The sequence below is a fragment of the Ochotona princeps genome, chromosome 2 (genome assembly GCF_030435755.1).
Source record: "Ochotona princeps isolate mOchPri1 chromosome 2, mOchPri1.hap1, whole genome shotgun sequence".
Taxonomy (NCBI): Eukaryota; Metazoa; Chordata; class Mammalia; order Lagomorpha; family Ochotonidae; genus Ochotona; species Ochotona princeps.
In genome coordinates, this window is record NC_080833.1 from 95633779 (window position 1) to 95655737 (window position 21959).

The following is a 21959-nucleotide window of genomic DNA, read 5'->3' on the forward strand; positions in this document are numbered from 1 at the left end:
CAGCCAGGACATGAAGCGTCCCCTATATGGGATGCCAGTGCTTGGAAAGCTAGGATTTAGGCACTGAGCCATCAGGCGGGGCCCACTCCTATTTGTTTGAAAGGTAGTGCAAGAGATAAAGGTAGAGAGAAAATCTTTCACTTGCTGTTAATTCCCCAAATGGCTGCAACAGCCAGGGCTAGGTCAGGCCAAAGCCAGGAATCATGTGAATTTGAGGGGTCCAAGTACTTGAGCTATATCTGCTGCCTCCCTGGGTGCATCAACAGGAAGGTGAATAGTAAGTTGGGGAATTAGGACTTGAACCAGCACTCAAATATGAGATAACAATGTTTAAGTGGAGTTTACCCTTCAAAATCACAATGTTGGTCCCCTTAATGATATCTTACAAAAGCAAAGGTTTTGTGGCCTATACAGTAGTAGGCTAAGCTTCCACTTGTGACACGAACATTCCATATGGGTGCCATTTTGTGTCCTGGCTGTTCAACTTCCAATCCAACTTCCTGCTTCTGGCCAAGGAAAGTAAGAGACGGTTCAAGTCCTTGGGCCATTGTACCCATGTAGGAGATATGAAAGAAGTTCTTGGTTCCTGGCTTCAGATTGGCTCAACTCCAGCCATTTTGGTCTTTTAGGCAGTGAAACAGTGGGCGGAAGACCTCTTTCTTTGTAACTCTGCTTTTCAAATAATTTTTTTAAAAAAGCAAAGATTTTTAATATCCAAAAACTCCAATTTACCAATTTTTTTCTTTCATGGATCAAATCTTTGAATAAATCTTTACCTAGCCCAAGGTCACAAAAAATTTCTCCTACCATGTCTACCAGAAGTTTTATAACTTTTTCTTTTACATTTTTATCTATAATTTTCCAGCTATAGGAAGCTGCTTGGGTTGCCTTGTACCTAGGCAAATGTTATAGTTTTAGAAGAAAATCAGCTTATAACCAGCTGGCATCTGGGCCTGGTTAATGCCAACTCTGTGTTAACTAAACCAGTGTGCCAGTACAGTTGCCAGTACTGTATTCTATTTGGGGGATGGTGATCCTGGAGCACCACCTCAGGCTCATACCATCCAGGCCTTTCCACTGCCATATGCATATTGTGAGGCCATGCACTGCCAGTGGCCAAGCGATTGAGGACAGGTTGGAATGAGGGTCACTGAGGGTTTTTGTGATATGTATAGAATTATTTTTGGGTCCTCCATGGACTGAACCACTGTACACACAGATAATCAATCGAGCTGAGCAGTGGCAATCAGAAGGGGGAAGTGGATGGCCTCCCTGGGTCAAAACAAAGAACCCATCTATGCACACAAGAGCAGTGGCTGGCGGTGGACTGGACTGGACCAGGCTAGGTCACAGAGACCACATGTGCTAGGGAGAGCTGTGTTTACAGGCAGGTCTGGAAGTTCTTTGGGGTCATCCTGTCACTGTATACAAGATCTGGGCTTGGGAGTGGGTTGGGCTGGGCTAGGTAACAGCATTGGCTGGTTCACGTGAGAGCCAGGGCTGGGGGTAGAGCTGATCAAGCAGCAGTACTCAAGGTACATGTGTTGGCTGGCACAGGGGGCAGACTGAGCCCAACCCTGCATCAGCTGGTGGCACCAGAAAGCAAGGTCTGAAGTGAGGTGTCTTAGGGTGCTCCCTAACTAGATTGTGCTCAATACCTGACCTCAGGGTTAAATCACACAGACCTGCTGCAGCACTGGGCCACCTCAATTGCTGACTTTGTACAAGAATGGAAAACATGCAGTCAGCTCATCTAAGCCATCAAAAGACTTCAAGTACCTCATCAAAAGATGGGGAGGATAGTTTGAAAAATAGTCCAGGCCAAGCTCTAGTTTTGGCACCTAGGTCTGTGGGCACACTGAGTAGAAAGGGACAGCCAAATGGCCCTAGAAAGAATTTTTCACCTCTGGTGTAATAAAGCTGATAACTTGTCAGGAATAACCAAGACCACTCAACTAATACCCGCAGAACATTGTTCCGCACACTGGGGCCTCAAAAGCAACATCCAAGGACAGTCTGTGTCCCCAAGCACTAATGTAGTGTGACAGCATGGAGCAGTGTACTTTTTCCTCCCTTCCCCCTGTACCCAACCCTCTCCATGCTAATTAGAGGCTATCTGAGTCTGCAACCTTCTCATCTTTATAATATATATTAGTAAATTAATAAACGAGTAAATTTTCAAATACAACGTTTTAAAGAAAAAAAAAAAACTATTTGAAAGAGAAGGGAAGAGTGAGAGTGACCGAAACAGGTAGCTTCCATCTGCTGGCTTACTCTCCAAATGCCTGCAGTGCCTAGACTAAAACAGACTGAAGTCAAAAGCCAGGAAATCAACACAGGTTTCTCACATAGCTAGCAAAAACCCACTTCCTTAGTTATCATCTCTGCTCCACCAGGAGCTGCATTAGCAGGAAGCTGAAATAAGGTGTAATGGGTGGAAATTGAATTCAGATACATACATGCAGGGCCCAGGTGTCTTAAACCGTGTTATAACAGGTACACCAAACACCACCCCTTATTTTTTAACCAGCTATTGATTTACTACCCAAATTTCCACAATAACCAGGATTGGGTCAGGCTTCATCCAGGAATATTACATAGGTGGCAGGAACCCAACCAATGAGTTATCACCTGCTTTCTCCTATGGTGTACATTAGCAGGAAGTAAAATTGAAAGTGGAGCTGGAACTTGGACAAGGCATTCCAACACCAGACAAGGGCATCCTGATCAACGTTTTACCTACCAGGCCTTAAGGCTGTCTTATATTTTTACAACTTTTCAAACAAAATAGTTGGCACTATAGTCAAAGAAAACCAGGCAGAAATGGAACCATAAGCATTATGCAAGAAAAAAATGAATATTAAATAGAAATAAGCATACAGAAGTCCTAGATGTTAGAATTTTCAAAAAAGAACTTTATAGTAACCACCTTTAACTATTTTTAGAGTTTAAAAACCTCTATTTAAAATTTTGGTAGAGGGCCCAGCAGCGTGGCCTAGCAGCTAAGGTCCTCGCCTTGAACGCGCCGGGATCTCATATGGGCACCGGTTCTAATCCCGGCAGCTCCACTTCCCATCCAGCTCCCTGCTTGTGGCCTGGGAAAGCAGTTGAGGACGGCCCAAAGCTTTGGGACCCTGCACCCGCGTGGGAGACCTGGAAGAGGTTCCAGGTTCCAGGCTTCGGATTGGCACAGCACCAGCCCTTGCGGCTCACTTGGGGAGTGAATCATCGGATGGAAGATCTTCCTCTTTGTCTCTCCTTCTCTCTGTATATCTGGCTTTCCAATAATAATAATAAATAAATCTTTAAAAAAATTTTTGGTAGAGAATTAAAAACCAGAAATAACATAAGAAATATGAAAAGAAATTGAAATCCAAGAGATGGAAAATGTTTCAAAGGGGTAAAATCAGAGTATACTTTCTGGCAATGCATTTGTGCTACAAATTACAACCCTCTCCACTCCAAAAAATAAGATGTATCAGAAAATCAATAGCTATAGCACTAAATGAAATAAATATAAAGGAAAGGAAGAAATGAATATAATTAATCTCAGAATAATGATTCATTTTAGGTAGGAGGCAAGAAGTTACAACTGGGAAAGGGAATTAGGTTGATATTATTCTCTTTCTTGACCCTAGTGGTATTTCTCAAGTATTTATTTTACAATAAGTCATTAAGATGCACAGTTGTGTTTTACTATTCTATAAGGTTTAATTTTTCTAGAGCTTTTTACTTTTCTACAACTTCATCATAATTCATAATAAAAAGGAAATTTAAATTTATGAGACCAGCATCCCTGAATGAGAGAATAATATAAATTAAAATGATGCTCACCCTCGAATTTTAGTAATCTTCTTAACCTTATCTTACTTGCTCTAATAGGCTTACAACTTCCTCTTGGTGGAGACTATCTTTCAGAGATTAATCTCTTACTGTCTACTAGCTTCAAAATTCCACTAACACACTACACTAGAATCAATAGCTATCTCTACATTTTGTAGTAGGGCATCTATTCTCAAGTGTTCTGCCATTTCCTAACATGGGAATACTGTAAATGCAAAACTCAAACCTGGGTAATAACACACACAGATTAACCATTAGTTTATATAACTGCAAGATGTGCAATAAAACAAATGAAGCAGGTACAAACTGCATCTGAGACAGAATAAACATCACCTAAAGCAGTTTTTCTGGGAACTTTCACATCTGCTTCCTATCACTGATTATTTTCATCTATTTTCTTCAGTTTTTCTGTCTATCCAACTCTAGTCCAAAACCCAAACATTTGTCTAGAGAAAGCTTTTACAGCTTAAGGAAATTTGACTTTATGATCTAAAGTATGAATGATATTAAGTCAAGGTATCTGATTTTTTTTTCTTCTCTACCACAAAAGAACAGTTAAGTGACAAAGTTAAACTTTTGATAGCAATCACAAAGTCTACAGTTACTATCACTCTTACTCACCTTTCTAAAAACCTTTTAACATCCCTTCTAAATTGAGTAAGAAGCATCAAAATATAAAATAATTCTGACAAACTTTGGTCTACACATTGTCATCAGTTTGATAAGCTTAAATAGAAGTAACATTTTCATCAAACAATTTCTCACTTTTGGCACATGAGGATTAAATTCCACAGCTCTATGAATTGCTTCCACAGCATTAATCTCTGCTGTGCTTAACCCTCTTCTAGAGGCTGTTTCTGGTGAGAATCTGTAAGAAAACCAGAAGATGAAAAAATAAGTATACAAGAAATAATAATAACAAATAAAGGAGAAAGAAAGAAGAGAAAGAAAAAGAAAAAAAAAGCTAAAGGAATGGATTTAGATCATAACATTCCTCACTGAAACAAAGAGGTTTCTGGCAAGACAAGGCCAGATAACTACTAATTAAACTCTTCTAGTTCAACATACAAATGAAAACAGAATAAAACAGAATAAAGAATAGAAATCTTCAAACTAGAGTAAAGAAATCTTTAGCAAAAGTCCAATGAAGGCACACTTTGTGAAAATAAAGTAAGATATGTTATATGGGGATATTCAATGAATTTCATGAAACAATTATATTTTATCTGCTCTGCATATTTCATTCAAATTCATATCAAGGCATAGTTACCTAAGGCAGAAGAAAATGGTCAGCAGCTAGCTAGCTAGCGTCTGCATATCTTCATGTGCAGAACAAGGAGAGTTAAGGACAGTCAAAAATACAAGGAAAGGGACATAACTCCACTATAAGAACAGACAACATGAAACTTACTTCCCTACCATATACCTTACCATTATCATCACGACTACTATTTACTGTGTGTATTTTCTTTTTTTTTCTATTCATTTATTCATTAATTACATTGTATTACATGACACAATTTCATAGGTACTGGGATTCTCCCCCCTTCACCCCAAACCCCTCCCCCATGGTGAGTTCCTTCACCTTGATGCATAACCACAGCTCAAGTTCCGTTGAGATTCCCTAATTAAAAGCTCACACCATACAGAGTCCAGCATCCCACTTGTCCAGTCAAGTTCAACGGCCTCTTAGGGAGGCCCTCTCAGGTTTGAGGGCAGAGCCAGCATACTGTGTGTATTTTCTAGACAGTGCTCTAGGCAGTTTGCAAACCTAATCCTCACAGTCACCTTACTTTGTCAACACTTTTATAGTACAGATGAGGAAGAGACTCAAAATGCCTGAGGTCCTACAGCTGATGTATGGCAAAGTCTGAATTCAAGTTCTAGTTTACTTAGTTCTAAAAAGCCTCACCTGTAATAAGGAGCCCCAAAGCTGCTGACGATCAAGGAAAGGTAAGAGCACTAATTAAATCAGTAGAGGAAAACACAACCTTCTAAATTATTACAGCGATCACAGCTACTTACTTCTCTGAAACAGTCCTTGTCTTCAACAAAGCTGCTGTATAACAGATTGCTGCTGACTTAGGAAGGCTTATATCTGCAACAATAATTTTCAACTTAGGTAAGAATTTTTAGAACGATCAAGATAGTGTTTAATAAGAACAATTCACAGCAAAAATTCAACAAATGTAATGTAACAATAGAAGCATCTGGACATGTAGTTGGAAGATACAAGTTTGAGTCCTGATTCTTCTATTTACTAGCTATACATCCTTGAGCTGGTAGCAACTGCTTTGATCACAAGTTTTTCTTTTCAAAACAGAGAATGAAACTTTTAAAAACTGCATCTTTTTACCTATTTGAAAGAGAGAGGAAGAGACAAAGAGACACAAAGATCTTTCATTGCCTATCTACTCTCCCAAATGCTGAGACTCAATCTGCTATCCTACATGGGAGATTAGAATACAAGTATTTGAGATATCACGTGTGCCTCTCAATGTGCACATTAGCAGAAAACTGGAGTGGGATGCAGAGCTGGGACTTGAACTTAGGCACTTCAATGCGGAATGTAGGCATTCCTAGTGACCACTACACCAAAATTTACCTTAAGAATGCCACTTTTCCGGCAGGGATTTAATCAAGTCTATGAAAGCCCTCTGTACAATGGTGGAAAATGCTCAACAAATGTTTATAATACTCCACCTACAATATTCAGTGGCAAAGGCACAGAACATCTAGAACTATATAAAAACACCAGCTTAGAGAAAAAAGAAATCATTAGAAAAAAAAACAAAACTTAATAGTACTTGAATCGAAGTTCATACAAAGATGATTTTTTTAACTTTTTATATTTCCACATATTTTTAACATTCCTTGTACATGTTTGTGGGTTACAATGTGCTATATGTTTATTGAATAGTGCATAAACACAATGTATGTTGAGCAAAATAGTATAATCAACATTTCCCTTTGATTGACATTACTATATGATTGTAGGATTGAAGCTTCTGTTTGCTCATACAATATCTACTAAGTTATTGTGACTACGTTATAGTCTCCTCCCTATGCTGTATGGCACTTGGAACTTCATTATCCTTTGGTCAAACTCTGATTCAGTACCTGCTACTCCCCAATCCCAGGACCACCCCTCCCAGCTTATAATAATCACCATTCTGAATTCAGACGGTTTTTAGCTTCCATATGGGTTTGTCTGTATCTGACTTGTTTCACTTAACATATTTTCCATTTTTTTTACTACAAACAACAAGGTTTCATTCTTTTTATTATGGCTGAAAAATATTTAGTGTGTGTGTATGTGTGTGTGTATCACATTTTCCTTATTCATTCATCTGATTGTAGATATATCTTAGCTACGATGAACAGTGATGCAATAATGTTTTCATGTCATTTCAATATATCTCTAGAAATGAGATTTCTGGAGCATATGAGATTTCTATTTCTAGTTTTTAAAGAAAACCATACCAATACAACTCACTGGTGAATGACTGGGTTTGAAGACTTGTGCACTTGCGGGCAGTGGGGGACTATGAACTGCTCAAGGAAAGGGGGAATAGAGATGTGTGGGAGGGAGGATCACTGAGGGAGAACAGTACAGGTGAGGAATGGTTTCTGGGGGATTTCCACCAACTAGGCTACTGTATTTGCAGGTAAATGAGGGGGTTGAGACAAGGTGATTTGGAGGAGGGAAACTAGAGGAACTGTCTGGGACAAACCAATACACCTGCACATGTAAGAGACCTGAGCTGAGCTTGTTGGTATTGACCACCTCCCACCAGTGCACACAAAAGCTAGGGTTGAAAGGCCGATCTGTCAGAACTTAACCACAGTACCTGCCAGTGAACGTCCGAATAGGGGATGGGTCATGTTAAGCTGGGCCATGACACTAACCAGCACAAGAGAGAATCCGGTCTAGGGGCACATTTTATGGGGAACATGTGGGTTCATCCCTGTAGGATTTCAATTTCTGGTGGTTTGTTCAAGAGCTGCGGATGGTGATGGGCCAAGCTAGGCATGACAACAGAACTGATACTCATGGGAACTGGGATTGGGAACAGGACAAGCTGGTCCTGGCTGTAGCACCTGCAGGTATACCCAAAAATTGGGTTGAGGTTGGAGGTTAGTAACAACCACCAGCACACACAAGGGCTGAGACTGGGGGAGTGGATTGTCAGGGTCTAGCATCTGCTGGCACACTTGAGATCTGGGTCTGGGAGTAGACTGGTGTGAGAATTTGGGGAACTTTCAGAGCTGGATGTTGGTCAGGCTGGACAAGGATGCTTTACTTATCGGCAGGTGTGTGGGCAGCCTCAGGGTGGTGGACTGGGTAGGGTCTGGCAAGCTCAAGAGCCAGGTTGGGGTGCAGGCCATGCTCAAGCTAGGTCCTCACACCTACCAGTTTGCATGAAAGCCAGGGATGGGGGCAGGATGGGCAGGGATAAACTGTAGCATCCATCAGTGAGAGCTGGGACTGGGGACTGGCTGGATCAAGCCAGGTTGCAGCATTCAATGGCAAAGATCAAGACGAGCAATGGGCTATACTGATCTGGATCAGAGCAACCATCAGCATGTGAAAGATCTGTGGTTGGAAGCAGGCCTGGTAGGGGAACTAAAAGGATGCCCATGCTGGGTTGTAGTTCTCACCGGTAAGTGTGAGAATCAGAATGGGGGCGGGGGGGTGTCAAATTGGGCTGCACATGACTGTAGAATCCCTTGGCATGGATGTGGACTGTACCTGGGGTGTACCAGACTGGGCTAGGCTCCAGCACCTGCTGGTACTCAAAAGAGCCAAAGTGTGTGGAAAATAGGCTGTGCTAAGTCTCGGCACCTGCTGAAGCATGTGAAACCTGGTTCTTGGGATGAACCACGCAGAGCTGGGCTGTAGCACCCACAGGTAAGAGCCGAATGGGGGTGGGCTTGTAGGGCAGGATGCTGTACCTGCGGTTAATGTTGGGACACAGTTGGGCAATGTCAAGCTGGGCTTGTGTGATATATGCAATGGATGGGAGATGGTCTGACAGAGGAGCTTGGGAAACTCCTCTGTCAGGACACAGTCCTATTAGTGAGTACAAGAGTGGAGTTTGGGAGCAGTACAGATTAAGCCACACTACAGTATCTGCTAGCATACATATGGGTCAGGTCTGGGGGCAGGCCAGTTTGGGACAGTTCATAGTACCCACTGGCAGATGTGAGAACCAGGAATGGGTGCAGGACAGGCCAGGTTGGGCTATAACACCAGCTAATTCACATTAAGGCTGGGATCAAGGGCTGGCCGGGCTGTGATAAGGTACAGCACCCACCAACATTAACTGGAACAGGGGGCAGGCCAGGCTGAACCAGGTTGCAGAACCCATTGGTGAATGCCGAGGTGAGGCAGGGCATGCCAGACTGGGTCGCAGCACTCACCAGCACACCTGAGACCCTGGGGCAGGGGGTGAGCCCAGTAGAAAGATTGCAGGGACTCCCCTGCTGAGTCACTACTCCCGTTGGTGACAGTGAGAGCTGTGACTTGGGGTGGAATAGGCTGGACAGGGCTACAAAACCAAATGGCTTGCATGTGAGCTGGCCTGGGGGAGAGCCAGGTCGGACTAAGCGATAATAACCACTGGTGCATGCAGGAGCCACAGTAAGAATAGCTGGTTGGGCTCTGTTGCAGCATCATCTGGCAAGTGCTGAGACTGGTAGCAAGTACTGTCAGGCTAGACTGCAGAACCACCTGGAAAGTACAAGATCCAGGGCTGGGAAAATGGGCCTAGTAGGAAAACTGTGGGCATCTCTCTGATGGGCTACAGCTTTCACTGATGAGCATGAGAAATCAGGGCTGGGGGTGGGCCTGGTTGCAACAGCACCCACTAGAAAGAGAGTGAGGTTGCTTGGGCTGAGTTGGACTCCAACACCTACTGAGGTGTACGAGAGCTCAATGGGATGTGGGATAGACTGGAACAGTGTGCTGATAAGCATGTGTAGGAACTAAGGCTTGGGGCAAGCCTGGTGGAGGTTATTGGGGTTGCTACAACTAAGCTGAGTTCCCGCAGTGCATAAGTTGTGTGTGAGGGCCTAATGTGTACTGGGTAGGGTTGGGCTGGGCCACAGCAACTGTTGGTTTGTATATGAGATGGAACCGGGGACCAGGTGACTGCAACTGTGGATGACAGACTTAGCTGGACCACACATCTGTTGACACACAGAAGTCATGTCTGGAGTCGCCTTAGTTGAGGTTTCTTTGGGGACCTCCCAAACTGGACTGCTGGACTGAAAAAGTGTAACCAGGGGAAAAAAAACCACAGATCTGTGATCTAAGCATGGAGTGCATATGTCAGAACTAGGTCTCCTCAGTTGTTGAACCCTTTGCAGCAGATGGCATACATAGGTGCATATGGGGAGCATGACAGATCACTGTGCTCTGCAGAGGATGTCTAGTACCATGGCGGAGGATGGAGAGCAGAACAAACTGAACAACTATCCCAGCCAGGTGTTGACAGCAAGTATCAGGGTGAATGGAGACTATAAGGTGAACTATGTCAGCCAATGGACCTTGGAAGGATTTCCTTATTTTTGGAGCAACAATATCACCACCATCTCAGAACTATCAAAACCACCTAAGCAGTACCCTCAGAACATGCTCCACATCATGGACCCTGGGATGACATCAAGTGGCTGTCCCACATTCCCAGGTACTAATGCGGTTAGGCTACCAGAGGCAGCCCTCTCCCCTTCTCCTTTTCCTCTAGAAAAAGGAAAAAAAAATGAAAGCAATTGTCTCATCCACTTCCCCCATTCTTCCTTGATGCATCACCCCAACCTGATCGGTGGGTCACATCGGTGTGCATCCTTCTCAACTATGTAAACATCATGAAAAAGAAATTATAAAAAATTTTTTAAAAAAGAAATCACCATACTGCTTTCCATAATAGTTGTGCTTATTTACATTCCATATAGGAGTTTCCCTTTCTCCAAATCTTGAGCAGCACTTGCTACTTTCTTCTTCTTGGTAACAGCCACTGTTTAAAGATTTGTTTATTTATTTGAATGGCAGAGTTACAGAAAGAGAGGGAGGGACACACAGAGGAAAGAAGGAAGGAAGAGGTGGGATTTGGGGGAGAGAGAGAGAGATCTTCCATCTGCTTGTTTATTCTCCAAATGGCTCCAATGTCCGGGGCTGGTCCAGACCAAGTAGAAGCCCTAAACTCTGCAGGTCTCCCAAATGAGTACCAGGAGCCCACACACATGGGCTATCTTCCACTGCTTTCCCATGTGCATTAGTAGGGAGCTGAATGGAATCAGAGCAGCAGCAGATGGAAGTCAGAATCGGCACTACACCATGGGATACCAGCATCAAAAGCAGCAGCTTGATCCACTGTGCCACAATGCTGGACCCTGTCGGTAGCCATTCTAACAAAGGTGAAGTGATACCTGTGTTTTCTTTATTTTCTAAATAACCGTATAAATCCAATCTTAAAAAATGCCCAAAATAGTGAATAAAAACAGCAAGACTGAAGAACTCTAGATGCTGTTGATTCTAGAGTTATAGAAACAAAATGGAGAACTAAGGAAGTTGCTTTCAACTTTTCAAGATCTATGAATGGTAAAAACTGAAACTTAATGAAAACAAATAAAAATCCAGAAGCATATCCACTTAAGATATGCTTTATTAACTTTATTTTTAACAAAACAGGTCATATTCCGAACTTTTATAATCTTGCTCATCCTAAGCATCACAAGTAGGACGGCAGTCTAGTAAGGTACATTCGGAAAGAACTTCTCGCAAATATCTCCATGAGCTTCCACTATTTCACAGCACTTTCTAAGAATTCCAGATGGCTGAAAGAAAAAACTTCCTTTTCCAAATATAAAACATTTCTAACTCTCCAGAAATTGGGGATTCTTAGGTTTGTGTGTAGGAAACTATAACAGGAAAAACATGAGTAAATTACTTATAGGTGTTCTGTTATAATGAAGACCTTCTAGAAATATTGTGTTTATCAGGAACTCTCCAGCTTGGGGGCTAAAAGCTGATGCCTCATTCAGAATAAGGAGAAAGTTTCTGTATCTTTTAAAATTCTCTCATTTCTATTTGTGGCAAACTGGCACTGTTACAGCATATAATCAAAATAGCCAATATATATTGTATTGCTAATTGTGGGAAGACTAATCAACAAAGAAATGATTTAAGTTTAGGCTTGCCATTTATTGATCAACTTTTCCCAGTACTTCATTTTCATAAATTCCACTTTCCTAATTTAGTAACAAGAAGAGAAAAATAACTATCCTACTTTATTATACGATCAGATAAGATAGTAAAGCTTTGTACTAAAAGTATTGTAAAAATGCTGTTTCGAATTACTCTTATAAATACCACTAGGAAAATTCTGTTAGCCTTCCTTGACACTCCAGAATAAACCAGGCATCCTCCTACAGGCACAGAACCCATTGGTTTCTACTCATCTCAACAGACTGTCTTCAGCGTAACTGCTGCTTATACTTTCCACTAAGCTACAAATTCTGTGAGGTCTCTACCCCTGTCCTCTGTTGGCTGCTATACTCCAAGAGCCTCACTCATACTAGCCACTCAATAAATACACAAATTAAGTATCAACAGAAGCAGGCACTTGATTTTGAAAGTTTTGATAAACTAGATGTTTCATGGCAACTTACACCTATGTATACTAAATATCAGTTGACAAGACTTCACAGAAAAAAATAAATATATAGTATAATAGGAGCATATGTAGGATTATATAACTAAAACAATACTTGAATTATGCTATCAATTCCGACAATACGACTTACCATCATACTTTGCTAGGACTGCCTGAACATCTGCATAGGCCTGTAATTCTAAAAGTGATTCTAAGAGATTTTCATGGATGTTCAACATGGTAAGAAGAGGAAATTCTTTCATCAACTGTATATTAAAGGGAAAAAATGATTAAAATTGTAACAAAACTCAATACAGCTGAACCAGTTTTACTAAAGCAGAAATTTATATGTTTCTATATAAAACTATGGAGACCAAACTCTTAAGAAATGTAAATATGTTAAGGAATTATTTTGTTATAAGTCTACCAAATTTTAAAAAAAGTGATTTGTCACTAAAAATAACTGGCAACTTGAATTACATTTTTAGTTTTTCAGAGGAATAAATACAATTAATTCAGTCCTTAATTTTACTTACATCTCTCATTATTTTTACTGCTTCTCTTATTCTTCCTAACTTTCTCGCACACATTGCCAATCTTCTTTTAATATACACCAGCACATTGGTATCTCTCCCTATTTAGAAATACAAAAAGATGTATTATGGCCTGCTATTTTTCAGCATACTAACCACTAATTTTAGTTGCTTACATTGTAAGATCCAACTAAAACTAAATTGTGTCAGAAGGAAGAATATTAATGATTGTTGAATTTGAGAGATGAATACTGAGTAGAGGTTCTCTGTATCTTGTGTGTATGTTTTAAGTTTTCTGTGTAAAGCTTAAAATATATACTGAATTAAATAGAAGGCGAAACATATATATATACTGAATTGTTTTTGCCTCTAACACCAAGTAATCTAAATATAGTAATACAGAGAGAAATGTATTTAAGATTAAAAAGTATATTTTAACATTAACATAAAAGAAGCACAAACATTAACAGAAAAATATAATACTAAATTATTATTTAATTTCTATATAAACAATTATATTTCCTATACTTTTATCTAAAAAACAAAAATGTTAATCAAAAGATTTCCATAGTTAATGTAAACCTTTCTTAACTATGAGCAAAGAATTAAAAAAGACTTCTGGAAGAAGCTATAAAATTCTGCAGCCTAACTATATTTAAGATTACACGAGGACAAATGCCTTTACAAGCATACTTCCAGGTTGAAAAAGCTCATATTCCCACAGTTGTATAACAACATGAATTAATGAAACATAAACAGCAATATTTAACTTAGAGAGACAACATGTAAATTTTAATTTTCACAAACAAAAGTCTTAGAATTTAACTGCTAACGGATAATATAAACATATTTCAATTTATTGCTCATTATATGCCAAAATCATGAACTAAAATCCTCTGTCCACAAAAATAGCAAGCAGCAGTATTGTTGAGTCTAACATCCTTTGTAAAAGTTTCTCAATCATAACTAGGAAAATATGCCCAAAAACTAAATTAAAAGACCTCACATTGGGTTGTAGCCAATTTTATCCCAAACAGAACATAGAGAAAAAGCAACCAAAAATATCAATGCACATATAAGGCTAAATTTTGTACTAAGCTCAGAAAGCATGAAATAACACACTTCTGTTGTTTTCAAGTGTAAAGATAAAGGTAATAGCTGCTTATTATCACTAGAAGGCTCTTCAGTGTCCTGAACATTTTTTGAGTTATGCAAAAACATAACCAGTCCAATTTTTAAATGAAAGATTACTGCTAAGTCTCAGGACAGCATATTTCCTCTCAATAACCGGGGCAGGGCTGATCTGTTTTCTTTACACAAGCATTCCTTGGCTAATATACATTGTCTTGCTGGCTTGTAGGCATTACGATTAATGATCACTTATGAAAATTAGCTAACAACTACAAATTTTAACTATTGTTTCTTTCTTTCTAATTTTATTTACTTATTTAGAAAGAGAGAGAGAGAGATTTTCCACTCACTGGTCTACTCCCCAGTTGGCCATAATGAGCAACACTGGGCCAGGCCAAACCCAAGAGCCAGGAGCTTCTTCTGGGTTTCACACAGCAGCAGCAGAGGTCCAAACACTTAAACCATAATCTGCTGCCCTTCCCAGGGCATTAGTAGGGAGCTGGAAGGGAAGTGGGGCAGCTAGGACATGAAGTAGCACCCATACAGGTGTAAGAATACGAAGCAGCTTTAATCCTTGTGCCATAATGCCAGCCCCCTATTGCTGTTTCATGTTTCAAACGTTAGACTGAATTATAGAAGCTATAGGAGACAGCAAAAATCAGTTTAAATTTGCTTACTCAGTTGAGCTTCATGCTGGGGACTTTGGTGCTGGCACTGCTGCGATCGCCTGTACATTGTTTCTCCTGCTTTGAGTGCCTGCTTAAATAACCTTTCTGCATCTATAATGGTTGTTGCTTCTTCCTCAGCCAATAGGACGTAAGCAGTGGCACAGCTATGAAGAAAGCAAGCAAAAACAATTCTAAGTAAACTACTAAAGCAAAGAATTGTTTTATTTTGAGCAACATGTTTCTTTTAACATTCATTTCATGTGGGATAGAATGCAAACTGGAAAGACAGCCTTTTGACCAATAGAGCACTGTAACTTCTGACTCAGAAATACCTTCCAGGACCAGACCTTTTGCCAAAATCTGACTATTCCTTCTGATGCTGCTCTGTATCCTTTTGGACTTAGCCACAACAGGATGCAGCAAACTTCCCTTGATCTGAATTCCAATCCTTCCTCTTACAATCCTACTCTTCCTCCTCATGCTTCTACTTAATCCAAGTGTTCTTCACTCCATTAACACAGAGATTTTTCTTTGTATCTTTTAAGTCAACAACAGGCTAACAAGATAAACTAATTTCTATTTTGGGCCAACAAAAGGAACAAGCTTCCTTTCCATTCCCAGAAATACCAAGAACATCTCTCTGAAGACAATGTCTTAATTTGGATGATCTAAGCTTGCACTGTCTACTGTTCTAATCATGAGCCACACATACTTGAAACGTGGCTACCCTCAATTGAGACATGATGTCAGGGTGAAGTAAGTGCACACAGGAGTTTGAAGACAGAAAAGCAGAAAATACTGCAATAATATTTTAAAAATAATGATGCACAGAATGTGTTAATATTTTGAACATAGTTAAATAAAACATTATTCAAATTAATTTCCTCGTTTTTGACTTTTTAAATGTGGCTACAAAAATGTAAAGGTATATATATTATCATTTACATGTTATTCTAGATGTGTGTGTATACATATATATATTCTTCTTTATATTCTTGTACTGAAGCATACTGATCCAGGCAAGGGGAGAGACACGATTGGTAAAAGCACAAGACCAACAGTGATGGCAAGACAGCTATCATCAACTGGTGACAAGAGGGTCTTTCAGACATGAAAAATGAAATTCATACCATTCATGATATCCTAAATTCATAATTTCACTAAACAACAAATATTTCCCTATTATAATGCACTGGATTTTTCTGAAGCTTTAAATACAATGCAACTTCACTTTTTTTAATTTTTAAGAATTTTCATTTTACTTGAAAGGCAATGACACAAACAGAGAAATACTTCATCTGCTGGGTCACTCTCTTTGGAAGTCAATCTGGGTCTCCTATGTAGATGGCAAGGACTCAGATACTTAAGCTATCACTGGCTGCCTCCCAGCGTATGCATTTGTAGGAAGCTGGAACACCCACTCCAAACTGCTACCTAAAACACTCAGTTCTTGGACCCAGCACAGCTTAAGTGCTCGCCTTGCACTCACGGGGATCCCATATGGTGCCGGTTGCTATCCCAGTTTTTCCACATCCCTTCCAGCTCCATGCCTATAGATGAGGAAAGTAGTGGATGACAGCCCAGCTAATCCAAATACAGCTTTAAACTGTATATTTAAATTGTATATTTTGTTGTGTGAATTTTACCTCAACATAAGAAAGCTCTCTCTATAGATAGATAGATACACACACACACATATATGTGTGTGTGTGTGTGTGTGTGTGTGTGTGTGTGTATATATATATATATATATATATATATATAATATATTTACTTAGTTTGGAAAGGCAGATATACAGAGAGGAGGAGATACAGAGAGAAACATCTCTCATCCGCTGGTTCACTTCCCAAATGGCCACAATGGCCAGAGCTGAGTCAATACAAAGCCAGGAACTAGGAGCTTCATCCAGGTCTCCCAAGTGGGTGCAGGGTCCGAACGCTTTCATGCGTCCTCAGCTGCTTTCCCAGGCCACAGGTAGGGAGCTGGATGGGATGTGGAGAAGCCAGGATACAAACTGGCACCCATGAGGGATCCCTGCCCATGCAAGGGTAGCACTTTAGCCACTAAGCTATCATGTAAAGCCCAAAAACCTATATTTTCAAAAGTGTAATCCATTAGATAGTCATAATGCTAATTTTTATACTAATATATCTGTAAGAATACTTTTGAAAAGATATATGAAATCTTTAGGCAAAAGAACCTCTTTAACCCTGTATTTATATTATATACTTTTAAATCATGTTGATAATTTGATTCTCACCTTAATTTTGTAAAAACAAAAGCATTTTTATTGTGGTTACTTGAAACCATTTTAATTGTTTTTTAGAATAGCAATTAGGAACCTGGTGTTTTGTTTTGTTTTATTCTTAAAAATTTATTTTTCTTGGAAAGCCAGATTTATAGACTGAAGGAGAGACAGAAAAAAAGATCATAAATACACTGGTTCACTCCCCAAGTGGCCGCAATGGCCAGAGCTGCTTCGGTCTGAAACCAGGAGCCAGGAGCATTTTCTAGGTCTCCCATGTGGCTGCAGGGTCCCAAGGCTTTGGGCCATCCTCAACTGCTTTCCCAGATCACAGGCAGGGAGCTGGATGGGAAGTGGAGCAGCCAGTATATGAACCGGTGCCCATATAGGATCCCTGCATGTGCTAGGCAAGGACTTTAGCCACTGGGCTATTGCTCCGGGCCCAGTTTAAAGCATTTTAAAGTGTATTAATTCAATGAATTCTTTTTTTTAAAAAAAGATTTATTTATTTTTATTGGAAAGTCAGATATATACAGAGAGGAAGAGAGAGAGGAAGATCTTGCGTCCAATGATTCACTCCCCAAGTGAGCGCAACGGCCAGTGCTGTGCTGATTTGGAGCCAGGAGCCAGGAACTTCCTCTAGGTCTCCCACATGGGTGCAGGATCCCAAACCACTGGGCCATCCTCTACTGCTTTCCCAGCCCACAAGTAGGGAGCTGGATGGGAAGTGGGGCTGCCGGTATTAGAACCAGTGCCCATATGGGATCCCAGCGTGTTCAAGGTAAGGACTTTAGCTGCTAGGCCACGGTGCCAGGCCCCGATTCAAGGAATTCTAATATCTTCACAAAGTTGTTTGATCATCACCACTATGTAATTTCAGAACACTTTCATCATTCTGAATTAAGCAATCACTCACCATCTCCCTCAGCTAACCCTAACAACACAAATCTATTATCTATTGCTTGACAGTGTATCTAAAAGGCAGAATTAGAGAGAGAAAAAAAAAAGAGAGAGAAAGAGGAAGATATCCTCTATCTACCAGTTCACTCCCCAAAAGCCAACTACAGTAGGGCTAGAGTAGGCTGAAGCCAGGAGCAAGGAACCTCCTCCAAGTCTGCCACGTGGGTACTGGGGCCCAAGCACTTGAGTCATCCTCTGCAGCTTTCTTATGCATATTAGCAGGGAGCTAGACTGGAAGTAGAGCAGCTGGACCCAACATGGCGCTGGAGCTACAGGTGGCGACTTTATCTACTACGTCTCAGTGACAGCCTCACTAGTTTTCTTCGATGCACAAAAGATTTTAATTTTCATGGGCTAATTTATTTCATTTCTGTGTTGCTTTTAGTTGTAGTGTCACATCTAAGAAATTACTTCAAAATCCAAGATCAGGGCCTGGCGTGGCAGCCTAGTGGCTAAAGTCCCCGCCTTGCACATGCAGGGATCCATATGAGCACCAGTTCATATCCTGGCTGCTCCGCTTCCCATCCAGCTCCCTGCTTGTGCCCTGCAAAAGCAGCTGAGGATGGCCCAAGGCCTTGGGACCCTGCACCCATGTGGGAGACCTAGAAGAAGCTCCTGGCTCCTGGTTTCAGACCGAAGCAGCTCTGGCCGTTGCTGCTGCTTGGGGAGTGAATCACCGGATGGAAGATCTTCCTCTCTGTCCTCCTCTTTGTATATCTGCCTTTCTAATAAAAAATAAATAAAACTTTTTAAAAAAACCCTGAAATCATAAAGATTTTCCCCATGTTTCCTCTAAGAGTTTTGTATTTCAGCTCCTATGTTTATATCCTTCATTAATTTTGAATTGATACACATGGTATGAAGGGCCCAATTTTTACATTTTGTTTTTGTTATTTTGTGTGTGGCTATCCAATCATTTCATATTTAAGTATTTGGGTTTATACCCATGTCTGCTGCTCCTGATTCTAGTTTTTGGCCAGCCCAGAACCCAGGAGGCAGCAATGGCTGAAGTGCTTAGGTCCCTGGGATCCACATCAGAAACCTAGATTGAGTTCCCGGACCCAGCCATTATAGTCATTTAGGGAATGAACCAGCAGTGGAAGTGCTGTCTCCTGAATAATCTATTTTTTTAAAGGTGCTGTCACAGTAACACCAAAACCTATAACACATTTAGAAATAAATTCCGCCAGGCGTGGCATAATGGCTTAGTGGCTAAATCCTCTTCTTGCAAGCACCAATAACCCACACGTGCATCGGTTCATGTTCAGGATATTCCAAGTTCTTCCAGCTCCCTGCTTTCCATGGCCTGGGAAAGCACTAGAGGTTGGCACAAAGCCTTGGGAACCTGCACCTGTGTGGGAGACCCGGAAGAGGCTCCAGGCTCCTTGCTTCAGATTGGCTTAGCTGTGGCCATTGTGGTCACATGGGGAGTGAACCAGTGGACAGACGATCTTTCTGTCTCTCTCTCTGTAAATGTGGCTTTCCAATAAAAAGAAATAAATCTCCTTTTTTAGGAAGGAAGGAAAAAAGAGAGAGAGAAGAAGGAAGGAAAGGAAAGGAAAGGAAAGGAGGAAAGGAAGGAAGGGAGGGAAGGAAATTTAACAAAGAAACACAAGGCTTGTGTATTTAGAAACTACAGGGACAGGTGTTTGCCGCAGCAACTAAGATGCCACCAAGGATGTCCACAGCACATTTCAGAGTGAATGGATTCAGGTCCCATCCTGCTCCAAATTCTAGCTTCCTTTTAATGCACATTATGGGACACGGCAGGAGATGTGTAGGGAGCAGCCAACCCCACACGGATGAGGGGCCGCAAGATGGCGGCTGGCCGAGTGCCAGGAGGTGGGATTTTTCCGGCCAGTAGGCAGGCAGGAAGTCACAAGGATAGGCTAATGCCCCCTCCCTGTGATTGCTGGCCTATCAGATAGCGCCCCACGGACCCACGGGCAGAAGTGATTGGTGGAGAACTGTATATGAGCAGCCTGTTTTCAGCAATAAACCTTTTGGTTCGCCCTCTCCTTTGGTTCTTCTTTTCAGTTCGTCTCGCCCCTTTTAGTTCGCCTTCCCTTTTCTCGTTCGTTCATTTGTGTGTGTGTTCGTTCATTTGTGTGTGTGTTCCTTCATTTGTGTGTGTGTTTGTTCGGTGTGCGTGTGTTCGTTCGGAGAGTGTGTGTGTTCGTTTGGAGAGTGTGTGTGTTCATTTGTGTATGTGTTCGTTTGGGGTGTGTGTGTGTTTGTTCAGTGTGTGTGTGTTCGTTCGGAGAGTGTGTGTTCGTTCGGTGTGTGTGTTCGTTCGGTGTGTGTGTGTTCGTTCATTTGTGTGTGTGTTTGTTCGGTGTGTGTGTGTTCGTTCGGAGAGTGTGTGTTCGTTCATTTCTGTGTGTGTTCGTTCGGAGAGTGTGTGTTCGTTCATTTCTGTGTGTGTTCGTTCGGAGAGTGTGTGTGTTCGTTCAGAGAGTGTGTGTGTTCGTTCGGAGAGTGTGTGTGTTCGTTCGGAGAGTGTGTGTGTTCGTTCGGTGTGTGTGTGTTCGTTCGGAGAGTGTGTGTTCGTTCGGAGAGTGTGTGCCAGTGCAGTGGCGGTTCCTGTTTTTACCAGGCCCTAGAAGTTCCTCGTCATTTTAGTGTCGCTGCAGGGTGGCAACAGAGATGGCTCAAGTACTTGGGTCCTTGCCAAGCACTCCGGAGACGTGCCTAGAATTCTAAGCGCTCAGCTTCAGCTTGGCCTCTCCTCCACAAAAATCAGAAGTTTTATTACATGGATTCTGCACATGTGCTGTGGCACACTTTCAATTTTCAGCCAAGCAGATTACAACTCTGTCTCAGCCTTTCCTTCCTGCTGTGTAGGACCTGAAGGCTTGCCATCCAGGAGCACTCAGCTCCTTCTCGGAGCTTTTCCAAGCATGCGTCTAGTTAATGCCATGTTGGTGTCTCTGATATTTCCAGGAATATGGAAGAGCTTTTCAAAGTGTCTCATTCCCCAGCTTTCCTTCATAACTTTTTTGTCTTGTCTATTCTTTGCCCTAGCTGTTAACCCTTGCTCAAGTAGGAACTAATGCATTTGCCTTTAATGTTCAAATAAATATCCTCCACAGTAGTAATTTCAATCTTGAAATGGGTTTTATTTAGCAAAAACCAAGAGCAAATCCTTTAGCTGATTCTTCAGAGAGCCACCAAATGGGTCAAAATAAACAAACATCATTCTTTGGAATAATCTATTTTGCTTCCTCTGGTACTAAAAAGCTATACAATACACAACGAAGGCTTCACAGTTCTGCTGAGCTAGGACTTGAGGATGGGACCATGATAAATTAAAACACAACATGACTCTTGCAAAAGTTCATCCATTAGATTACTTTTAGCTAGTTTCAAAATTTCAGTAAGGCTAATTCCAACAGTTTTTTCCAGTTTATTCACTGACTTTAGAGTTCCCTACACTGACATTTTTAAATAAGACTTATTTTTATTAGAAAGGCAGATAGAGAGAAGGAGAGACAAAAAGATCTTCCGTCTGCTGACTCACTCCCCAAAAGACTGCAACAGCCAGAGCTGAGCTGACCCAAAGCCAGGAGCCAATAGCTTCTTCCAGGTCTCCCATGTGGATGCAAGGTTCCAAGGCTTTGGGTCATTCTCTACTGATTTCCGAGGCCACAAGCAGGGAGCTGAATGGGAAGTGGGGCAGCAAGGATATGAACAGCAGACCATTTGGGATGTGGTCACTTGGAGGTGAAGGATTAGCTAACTGAGCCAGCACACCAGCTCTGGAATGGCATTCTTACTTAGGATACTATATTGGGGTGAGGAGGGGATATTTATTAGTGAACTCTAAATTCACTATCTAGGAGGCATTCCTTGATTAATCTAAACTGATATCGTATTTTAACTCTTGCCATCTACTTAGTATGTATAAGATTAATATTTATT

The 21959-nt window shown here is 41.2% G+C and overlaps 1 protein-coding gene across 5 annotated transcripts in view; it reads right to left on the bottom strand.

The window, feature by feature from the left end:
* ST7L (suppression of tumorigenicity 7 like) overlaps positions 1–21959 on the bottom strand; it is a 112434-nt gene that overhangs the window by 62745 nt on the left and 27730 nt on the right. For all 5 annotated transcript variants that reach the window (XR_009244894.1, XM_058660062.1, XM_004581919.3 and 2 more), the window contains 5 exons: positions 14842–14996; positions 13037–13134; positions 12652–12766; positions 5869–5941; positions 4609–4711 (listed from right to left, as the gene is read on the bottom strand). Coding sequence is in view for 4 of the 5 variants with exons in the window: in XM_058660062.1 (XP_058516045.1) it covers positions 4609–4711; positions 5869–5941; positions 12652–12766; positions 13037–13134; positions 14842–14996 (544 nt within the window). In the remaining variant the exon portion in view is untranslated. The remainder of the gene's footprint in view (positions 1–4608; positions 4712–5868; positions 5942–12651; positions 12767–13036; positions 13135–14841; positions 14997–21959) is intronic.